Raw genomic sequence first — 11,027 nt, forward strand, 5'->3', positions numbered from 1 at the left:
CCAGGCTGTGTGCTGGGGTCTCAGCTGCTCACAGTGACCCCAGGATGTGTTAGAAAGTCTCTTTTCCTAGCCTGGTGCTCAGAGAAGGAGTCAGAGCTCTTCTGTTCTCTTAGCTAGCCTTCTGATGAAATCCTTTCTTCTATTCCTTTAGCATAGTTTTAATGTAATATATATCGTAAAATAATAAATCAGCCTTCAGAAACATGGAGTCAGCATTCCCATCTCTTCCCCCATCCTGACCCCAGCGATCACCCCCTCACAGGGCACCCACAGGGTGTCCTGAGTCCCATTTGTGGGCAGGAAGGTTTCAGTTTTGCTCTCTCCACAGTCCAGTGGGGGCTGCCCACCATCTCGGCGGCGGGAGTGATCGGCATGCTCAGCGCCGTGGTGGCCAGCATCATCGAGTCCATCGGCGACTACTACGCCTGTGCCAGGCTCTCGTGTGCTCCTCCTCCTCCCATCCACGCCATCAACAGGTCTGTCCCGGCCCCCAGCACCTCCTCTGGCTCAGCCCCTTGGGTTTTTGGCTTTTTTTCCCCTTTTGGCTAAGCAGGGATGTGCTCTGGGGTGAAGTGTTGCACTTTGGTCACGCTGCGTTTTGGTCACTTTGGTCCTCAAGGACCTGAAATGCAGGGTGGAAATGGCATCTGGGGTTGTTCTGTCACATTTGAACCCCAGTCCCGTTCCTGCTGGAGTCTGTGGGAGTTACCAGCACAGTTTCCACAGGGAAAGAGCTCTGAACTGGTTCTGGAATTGGGGTTGTCAAAATCGCCCAGAATGCAGTTTAGAAACAAAGAGCAGCTCTAAAGTTTTATTTGAATTTTTAATATAAGTTTCCTCAATTTAAGAGTGTGGGGATCTAAGACTCACCTGGAGTGCAGTTTAGAAACAAGGAGCAGCTCTGAAGTTTTATCTGAATTTTTAATATAATTTCCTCAGTTTAAGAATGTGGGGATCTAAGACTCAACTAGAATGCCGTTTAGGAGCAGAGCAGCTCTGAAGTTTTATCTCAATTTTTAACATAATTTCCTCAGTTTAAGGATGTGGGGATCTAAGACTCACCTGGAGTGCAGTTTAGAAACAGCAGCTCTGAAGTTTTATTTGAATTTTTACTAAAATTTCCTGTGTTTAAGAGGATCTGAGGCTCAGGAAGCAGAACCCCAGAGCGTTTCCCAGGGGTGCTGGAGCCTGAACCTGAATTTCAGTGACTCCATGGGGAGCAGATGCCCCTGTGGCCCTCAGGAGCACCCCAGGGAATGGTGCCTGCCCCAACGTGGCTCTTGTGTTCTCTTTGGGGTTCCAGGGGGATTTTCATCGAGGGGCTCTCCTGCGTTCTGGATGGAGTGTTTGGCACAGGGAATGGATCCACCTCCTCCAGCCCCAACATTGGGGTCCTGGGCATCACAAAGGTGAGAAGTGCATTGCTCTGAGCCCTCAGGGGTTCCTTGTGTTCATGATCCTCTTCCATTCCTGTGCACACAAACTTCCCAGACCATTCTGAGTGTCTGTACCGGCTCTTGTCCGAGGGAAATGCATTTTTGTACATCAGGACCTCAAAAATCCTTTTATTCAGACTAAAATGCAGTTAGAATCCCCATAAAGCAGATGCTGCTGCATAAACTCTCTTGGAAAACCCAGGCAGCATTCCAGGGCTCTGGGGTGTTTGAATTGAGGCATAAACCCTGTAAACTGTGCAGAAATTGCTGCTTTTTGGGTGTCTTGCTCTGAATGCATCAGCAGGAAGGGATTTTTTAATGCCTCACACAGAGTAAAATGCAGCGTGAGGTGCTTGGGCTTTACCTGAGTCTGTACTGGGCCAAGGTCATTTCAGGGCTAAAAGGACCCTCAGTGTTTGGTTTAAGGCTCAGGGGTTTGTGTGTTTCTGGTGATGCTGCTCAATAAAATGTGTGAGTGCTTGAGGGGCTCCTCTGCTCTCGTGTGGGGCTGGGTCTGTGCCTGGCTGGGCTGGGAGGCCTTGGCTGCACAGAAATCTGCCTGACAATGTTAATTTAACCTTGGTAAGGAACACCAAGAGTGATTTATGTTGTACATAGTTCCACCTTGCTGGGTGTCGAACGTGGGAGCCATAAATCCTTCGTGCAAGGATAGAAATTATCTGATCACACATAAATGATGTATTTGTCCCCAGCCCTCCCTTGTGCTGCACAAAGGGTGATTCTGCTGCTTTGGGGTGCAGTTCAGCACTAACAGCACCATCTGCTGTCTGTACCAGCCACCTCCCAGCTGATGGAAATCTCCTAGGAGAGAAGTTGTGCTCACAAAAAACCCTTAAAGAAAGGTTTATTCTGTTCTGCTGCCTTCCATTGTTACTTGATGGGGGTTGAGATGAATTAACAGCGCATTTTTTGTGAGCAGCCCACAGAACTGAGTGTGCATTTCATGCTGGGGCAGGCAGTGGAGCTGCCCAGGCTGTGCTCCTGTTCCTTCTCTGCACTTCCATTCCCCAAAACCCAGCAGTTCCTCAGCTCCAGGTAGAATTTTGGCACAGAATTTTGGCACAGAGATGCTCTGCTGTTGGTTTGGGACAGGAGATCTCCGGTGCTGCATCACCAGGGCTTTTCCCTGCCTTGAAATCGGTGTGTAATTGCACTCAGATTTAAATCCTGCTGGATGGAGGTGCTGCAGAGCCTCTGAGCTTTGTGTGTTTTACTTGATGAGAGCAAGATAATTAACTCTGATTAGCTGGGGCTAAAGCAGCTCCTGCCAGGGGGGTGATGCTGAAATGCAGGCTCCAGGTACCATTTGATGCACTCCAAAATAATCACTCCAAAATAAGTGTGTGTGTGCTGGGAATAAATCCAGAGCCTGAGCTGAATGCTGCCTGGGATGTTTTCAGTAGCTTTAATTTGTTTGCCTAAATAAATGTCACTGTCATGCAGCTTTTCAGAGGATTTGCCTGTTTCTGGCAGGAAGAGAATTGTAGGGCAGGATCTCATTGGTTCAACAGAAATGAATATTTCTATAAAGAGCAGAGAAAGGTGCCTGCTAAATCCTGTTGTAATTCCAGTTATGATGCAGCAGAGCTCTGTTTGCAGGGGAGGGAGCTCACCTGGAGCTCAGCACTGAGCAATGGGGGCAAGGAAGGATTTTCCCCTCCTGTTGGATCTGCAGTTTCTCATTTCTCTCATTCAGCTCAGTCACACACGATGAACAAAGGATATTTCCTTTTTGAACCCTGGGGACCTGCAAAGGGCTTTTCCAGAAACCACCTCAATGTAAAGGAGTTTTTGTTGTTCCTGGGGCACCTTTTGTGGCAGTGGAAGATGTTAAAGTACCAAGTTCAGGTTTATCCAGTTCCCCTGCACCACAGAGAGCCTGCTTGAATCTTGGGTGCTTAAAATAAAACTGGGAAGGAAGTGCAGGCCTTGGTTTCAGTGTTAGCACAGCCCTGATTTGCATTCAGCCCTGCTCTCTGGGGGCGTCCCAAAACCAGCTGCTAATCGAAGCCTAAAAATCCTGCCCCTCCTTCCCACAAACCCTTTCATCTGTTCCAGTGTCCCAGGGCAGCAGCACACAGGATTTATTTGATATATTTCCACTTCCATTTTGTGTATAATATATATATAGCATAGTATAATATATATAGTATATACAGTATATACCATAGTAAATATACTATAGTACATATCATACATATATTTACACCTGCGAGTACACTTAACCCCGGCACCAGGAAGGAGCTGCAGTGGAACCTGAGCCGCAGAAGCCCCAGCGGGTGTGGGGCTGGGCGGGGCAGCCCTGACCGTGCCCTGTGCTGTTCCTGCAGGGGCAGCCCTGACCGTGCCCTGTGCTGTTCCCTGACCGTGCCCTGTGCTGTTCCCTGACCGTGCCCTGTGCTGTTCCCTGCCCTGACCGTGCCCTGTGCGTTCCTGCCCTGACCGTGCCGGCTATCCCTGACCTGCCCTGTGCTGTTCCCTGACGGGTGTGCTGCCCTGCCCGTGCCCTGTGCTGTTCCTGCAGGGCAGCCTGACCATGCCCTGTGCTGTTCCCTTGACCGTGCCCTGTGCTGTTCTCCCTGACCGTGCCCTGTGCTGTTCCCTGACCGTGCCCTGTGCTGTTCCCTGCCCTGACCTGCCCTGTGCTGTTCCCTGACCGTGCCCTGTGCTGTTCCTGCCCTGACCGTGCCCTGTGCTGTTCCCTGACCGTGCCCTGTGCTGTTCCCTGACCGTGCCCTGTGCTGTTCCCCTGACCGTGCCCTGTGCTGTTCCCTGCCCTGATGTGCCCTGTGCTGTTCCCTGACTGTGCCCTGTGCTGTTCCCTGACCGTGCCCTGTGCTGTTCCCTGCCCTGACCGTGCCCTGTGCTGTTCCCTGACCATGCCCTGTGCTGTTCCCTGACCGTGCCCTGTGCTGTTCCCTGCCCTGACCGTGCCCTGTGCTGTTCCCTGACCGTGCCCCGTGCTGTTCCCTGCCCTGACGGTGCCCCGTGCTGTTCCCTGACCGTGCCCTGTGCTGTTCCCTGACCATGCCCTGTGCTGTTCCCTGACCATGCCCTGTGCTGTTCCCTTTCCCGCAGGTTGGCAGCCGCAGGGTGATCCAGTACGGAGCTGCCTTCATGCTGCTGCTGGGCATGGTGGGCAAGTTCAGCGCGCTGTTCGCGTCCCTGCCCGACCCCGTGCTGGGCGCGCTCTTCTGCACCCTCTTTGGTAAGGCCTGGCCTGCCCGCGCTTCTGGGGGTGTTTGATGGTGGGAACCTCTGTGCTCCTGCAGGCGGGGTTGGCAATGGAAAGGATGGGTCATTTATCTAAAAAAAAAAAATATATATATATATATATAAAACATAAAATATACATATAAATATATATAAAAAACAAAAATATAAATACACACAAACCACAGAAATAAAAATATATAAATATATATATATAAAACACGTAATAAAATATATCCGTATAAAAATATATATGTCACAAAAAAAAAATCTATAAAACACAAAAATGAAATATATATGTATAAAAATATATATAAATCACAAAAATGAAATATATATATAAAACACAAAAATTATATATATAAATATATATCAAACACAAAAATTATATATAAAAATATATATAAATCACAAAAATAAAATATATATAAAACACAAAAATTATATATATAAATATATATCAAACATGAAATATATATGTATAAAAATATATCTAAATCACAAAATTAGAAAATATATATAAAACACAGAAATTACATATGTAAAAAATATATAAAACACATAATGAAATATATATGTATAAGAATATATATAAATCACAAAAATAAAAAATATATATAACACAAAAATTATATATATATAAATATATATAAAAAATAAAATATATATGTATAAAACTGTATATAAATCACAAAAATAAAATATATATCAAACACAAAAATTATATATAAAAATATATATAAAGCACAAAAATAAAATATATATGTATAAAACTATATATAAATCACAAAAATAAAAAATATATATAAAACACAAAAATTATATATATATAAAACATAATAAAATATATATGTATAAAATATATATAAATCACAAAAATAAAAAAATATATAAAACACCAAAATTATATATATATATATATAAAAATAGATATAAAACGCAAACATAAAATATATATGAAACACAAAGCGATGTTACTGACTTGCTTAACAGAAGGAAATCCTCAGAGGAAGGAGTAACAGTGCTTTCCTAATAATCTACCAAAATCTTCCTTTCCTAATAATCTGCCCAAATCTTCTCTTTCTGGTTGCACTGTGGTTTCCTGGTGCACTGATTCCCAGGTTTGCTAATTTCTAAAAATACAGATTAAAAGGAAAAAGAAGAAAAAGCAGTTGCTGTGCTATTAAGAAAACCCCATGCACTTTATGACAAATTACCCCAAATGCACTGGGGGGTATCTCCAGGGGTATTTTGCTGGGTTTTGGGGTTTTTTGAAGAGAAAAAGTTACCTGACAGCTGCCCTTGGGCTGTGTTGCTGTGCCCAGGGATGATCACGGCCGTGGGTCTGTCCAACCTGCAGTTCATCGATCTCAATTCCTCTCGCAACCTCTTCGTGCTGGGATTTTCCATCTTCTTCGGCCTCGTGCTCCCCAGCTACCTGAAACAGAACCCCCTGGTCACAGGTGCGTGTCCTGCTCCTCCCTCGGCCCTTCTGCCTCCTGCTCACCTGGAAAACCCATCGGGCACGGGGGGCGGGAGGAGAAACCCAAACTGGGGGGGAAAACACCAAATTGTGGGGGGAAAACCCAAATTGTGGAGGAAAAACCCAAAATTGTGGAGGGAAAACCCCAAATTGTGGAGGAAAAACCCCAAATTGTGGAGGAAAAACCCAAATGATGGGGGAAAACCTCAAGTGGTGGAGGAAAACCCCCAAGTTGTGGAGGAAAAACCCCAAATTGTGGAGGAAAAACCCAAATGATGGGGGAAAACCCAAAATGGTGGAGGGAAAACCCCAAATTGTGGAGGAAAACCCCAAGTTGTGGAGGAAAAACTCAAATGATGGGGGAAAACCTCAAGTTGTGGAGGAAAACCCAAATTGTGGAGGAAGAACCCCAAATTGTGGAGGAAAAAAATCCAAATTGTGGAGGAAAAAAATCCAAATTGTGGAGGAAAAACCCAAATTGTGGAGGAAAAACCCAAATGATGGGGGAAAACCTCAAGTTGTGGAGGAAAACCCCAGTTTGTGGAGGAAAACCCAAATTGTATAGGAAAAACCCCAAATTGTGGAGGAAAAACCCCCAAATTGTGGAGGAAAAACCCCAAGTTGTGGAGGAAAAACCCAAATTGTGGAGGAAAACCCAAATTGTGGAGGAAAAACCCCAAATTGTGGAGGAAAACCCCAAATTGTGGAGGAAAAAATCCAAATTGTGGAGGAAAAACCCAAATGATGGGGGAAAACCTCAAGTTGTGGAGGAAAACTCCAGTTTGTGGAGGAAAACCCAAATTGTATAGGAAAAACCCCAAACTGTATAGGAAAAACCCCAAATTGTGGAGGAAAAACCCCCCAAATTGTGGAATTCACTGGGAAGCTTTTCTGATTTCATGTGACCCTCACGCCAGTGTGTGTCACCAGACATGGGCTCAAAGGAAATATTTCACTGCTTTGGGCTTGTCTGGGGCCTTTTAAACCAAATATTAACTGACTTTTCTTTCCACTCTGCCTTCAGCCCAGGATTTAAGGGCATGTCTGTCCTGCTGTAAGTGGTTAGAAAAGCAGATCCCTCAAGCTTTGTGTGGTTAATGCAGCGTTCTTCCATAGCTGGGGCTGGGAATCCTTGCCCCTTTGAAAAGTAAAAAGGATTCTTTGTAAAATATTGATCAAAGTAATTATTATCATAAAGATTTATAAAGGATTTATTATATAAAAATTACGATTTTACAGTCTGAACGCTTTTGCACTCCACGGTTTCCTGCTTAGCTCGGATTAGCTGTGCCTGCAGTAGGAACTGAAACGGTGCTTTGTGACATTTCCTGAAAATTGCATTTTTGGGGAACAATGTCCCGTGCTGGTGGCCTGGGGAGGGCTCTGCATCCCCCCTGTGAGCAAATGGGGGGCTCGGGGGGTGTGGGGGATAAATCCCAGCAGGTTTTCCTCTGTTGCTGCAGGAATTGCAGGCATTGACCAGGTGCTGAACGTGCTGCTCACCACGGCCATGTTCGTCGGGGGCTGCGTGGCCTTCGTGCTGGACAACACCATCCCAGGTGAGCCTGAGCCTGGGAGCATCCCTGGGAAGGGCAGGAACCCCTGGGAGAAACAGCATTCCCTGGAGAATGGCTGAAATCCATTTGAAATGGCTGAAATCCCTGGGTATAAACAGCATTTCCTGGGGAAGGGCAGGAACCCCTGGGAGAAACAGCATTCCCTGGAGAAAGGCAAAAATCCATTTGAAATGGCTGAAATCCCTGGGTGTAAACAGCATTCCCTGGAGAAAGGCAGAAATCCATTTTAAATGGCTGAAATCCCTGGGAGAAACAGCATTCCCTGGAAAATGGCTGAAATCCCTGGGTATAAACAGAATTCCCTGCAGAATGGCAGAAATCCATTTGAAATGGCAGGAACCCCTGGGAGAAACAGCATTCCCTGGAAAATGGCTGAAATCCATTTTAAATGGCTGAAATCCCTGGGTGTAAACAGCATTCCCTGGAGAAAGGCAAAAATCCATTTTAAATGGCTGAAATCCCTGGGTATAAACAGCATTTCCTGGAGAATGGCTGAAATCCATTTGAAATGGCAGGAACCCCTGGGAGAAACAGCATTCCCTGGAAAATGGCTGAAATCCCTGGGTATAAACAGCATTTCCTGGAAAATGGCAGGAATCCCTGGGTAGAAACAGCATTCCCTAGAGAAAGGCAAAAATCCCTGGGTATAAAGAGCATTCCCTGCAGGAAGGCAGAAATTCCTGGGTAAAAGCAGCATTCCCTGGAAAATGGCAGGAATCTCTGGGATAAACAGCATTCCCTGGAGAAAGGCAGAAATCCATTTTAAATGGCTGAAATCCCTGGGTATAAACAGCATTCCCTGGAAAATGGCAGGAATCCCTGGGTATAAACAGCATTCCCTGGAGAAAGGCAGAAATCCCTGGATAAAAGCAGCATTCCCTGGAAAAAAATAGAATTCCCTGGAGAAAAGCAGAATTCCTAGAAGAAAAGTAAAATTCCCTGGGTAAAGGCAGAATTCTCTGGATAAAAGCAGAATTCCCTGGATAAAAACAAGAGTTCCCTGGGTAAAGGCAGAATTCCCTGGGTATAAGCAGAGTTCCCTAGAGAAAAACAGAATTCCCTGGGTAAAAGCAGAATTCCCTGGGGAAAGGCAGAACAGCAGCAGCAGATCTCTGCTTTTGAGCCATTTCCACAGCAGGAGCAGAATCCTTACCTGCCCTCCCTTCCCCGAGAGCACCTCAGGTTAAAATCCCGTCCTGTAAAACACCTGAAAACCCTGATAGAACCAAACCAGTCTCCAGGAGACACAGTAAAACCGGGATGGAGATCCAAACCTGCTTCCATTCCAAAGGAAAAGTTTGCATTGACTTCCAGTTAGAAAATAAAGCAGATAATGTGATTTTTTTTTCCCTTTTTGAGGAGCCTGGAACATCATCCCAGAGCTTTGTGTCCATGTCAGGGTACCCATATGAACATAAACCCATTTTCCTTCTGATTCCCAGGAAGCCCCGAGGAGAGGGGAATTCGGAAGTGGAAGAAAGGGGTCGGCAAAGGCAGCAAATCCCTGGATGGCATGGAAACCTACGATCTGCCTTTTGGCATGAACTTCATTAAAAAGTACAGGTGTTTCAGCTTCCTGCCCATCAGCCCCACCTTCGTGGGCTACACGTGGAAAGGCTTCAGGAAAAGCAGCAGCTGCAGGAGTTCAGATGAAGACTCAGAAGCTACAGTATAGCCTTAGCTGAAATTATATTATCTAGTTGTAGTCAGAGATGTATTTGCAGTTTCTTGCTGATTAAGAAGCATTAAAATATATGTTTTGTATATCTGCATTTAAATTCTGGAACCAGAGCTGAGACGGATTTAAAAAAAAAAAGAAAAAAAGAGAAAAAAAAAAAAAAAAAAAAAAAAAAAAAGCTTTTCCTGCTGTGGGTGCTGGGAGCCAGGTCTGGTGTCTCTGGGGCAAATCCTGCTGGTTTTGGGAACTTGGAGAGAGCTGTGCCCCTAATGATTCTGTTGGGAACTTGGAGGGAGCTATGCACCTGATTCTGTTGGGAACTTGGAGAGAGCTGTGCACCTGATTCTGTTGGGAACTTGGAGAGAGCTGTGCACCTGATGATTCTGTTGGTTTTTAATGGCTTTAGGTGGAGTTGTGGAGGTGCTGCTGCAAATTTTTGGTTTTTATTGTGGTTTTATTGGAGCCCTCGGCGTTGGTTACGCCAGGAGAGCTGGACCTTGGAGAAGGAGGGAGGGAAAAAGAGAGAAAAGGAGAAATCTTTCCCTCAGCTCCTGTTGGGTGCCGTGGGTGCTGCTCAGTGATGGAAGCCCCTGGAAAGGGCCCAGCTGGTGCTGGCAGCTCGGGAGAGCTCCATTCTGTGCTTTCAGTGACCCAGCAGAGCTCGGGCAGGAACTTTCTGGAACTTTCTGCCTCTGGAGCCGCGTTTGGCTCGGGCTGCAGCAGCCCCTGCCTTTCCTGGCAGCATCTCCCGTTTCTGCACCTCCACCTTCCCCACCAGGGTTTTTCCGTGGGGAGCCCCAGGGATGGCACAGCCGGGCTCCCACAGGATTCCTGTGCCCTGGCCAGAAATGTTAATTAGCTGAGCAGCTCCAAGCAATTAACAGTTGTTCCCTGCAGGGAAAGCCGCGCTGGGCTCTGAGCAGGGTTTTGGTTTTTGTTTTGCTGATGGCTCCTCTCCTCTTGTGGGGCTTCTCCAGAGGCTGCTGGGAGGGCTTAGGGAGAGCAGAGACACCGCACCTGCAGCCTCAGCCACCCACGGCTTCACGGGTATGTATTGGGTCCAATCAGGGCACCACTCAGAAATCCTTTCCTTTTTCCTGGAGTAGTCTCAGCTCTGCTGTTATGTGGGTGTTCACGCTCATCATGCATTCATGATTAACAGTTTTATTCCTGTTTAATGTTCTTACTATTGCAAGTTAGTTTTAGACTTCAGTGTGGCCCCAAAAGCATTTTCAGCTGTGGAGATCATCAGGGAAATGTCGTGTAATGTAATTTCAAGGCCAGTAACGCTCTACGGTGCTTGCATTTTGTATTCCTGGGAAACCCATACCAGTAGATCCTGTAACCCCCTGATCTATTTATCCACGTGTGACTACTGGACAGGAGCTCTGTTTTCTCTCCGTCTGCTCCCAGGGGAATTTGTTGTGGGTTTTTGAAGCATGGGCGGGTTGGGGTGGGGAGGGCGAGGACGGAGCTGGGTAGTGTAGAGTGGGAATGGCTCGTGGAGCTCGTTCTCAGCATGCCGTGGCTGTTGCCAGAAACTGTTTTCCCCCGTTGTCCCCGTGCCCAAGCATGCCTTTGTTCCCGCTTCCCTCGGGGAGCGCTCGCTGGTTCGCAGC

At 46.5% G+C, this 11,027-nt stretch overlaps 1 protein-coding gene across 2 annotated transcripts in view; it reads left to right on the forward strand.

The window, feature by feature from the left end:
- Window positions 1–9,773, forward strand: part of SLC23A2 (solute carrier family 23 member 2) — a 57,116-nt gene extending 47,343 nt beyond the window's left edge. For both annotated transcript variants that reach the window (XM_064730937.1, XM_064730938.1), the window contains 6 exons: window positions 329–476; window positions 1,304–1,409; window positions 4,536–4,665; window positions 5,996–6,133; window positions 7,617–7,712; window positions 9,173–9,773. In XM_064730937.1, the coding sequence (XP_064587007.1) occupies window positions 329–476; window positions 1,304–1,409; window positions 4,536–4,665; window positions 5,996–6,133; window positions 7,617–7,712; window positions 9,173–9,405 (851 nt within the window). In that variant the 3' untranslated portion in view covers window positions 9,406–9,773. The remainder of the gene's footprint in view (window positions 1–328; window positions 477–1,303; window positions 1,410–4,535; window positions 4,666–5,995; window positions 6,134–7,616; window positions 7,713–9,172) is intronic.
- The last annotated feature ends 1,254 nt before the right edge of the window (window positions 9,774–11,027 follow it).

The sequence above is a fragment of the Zonotrichia leucophrys genome, chromosome 22, assembly GCF_028769735.1.
Source record: "Zonotrichia leucophrys gambelii isolate GWCS_2022_RI chromosome 22, RI_Zleu_2.0, whole genome shotgun sequence".
In the NCBI taxonomy this organism is placed as follows: Eukaryota; Metazoa; Chordata; class Aves; order Passeriformes; family Passerellidae; genus Zonotrichia; species Zonotrichia leucophrys.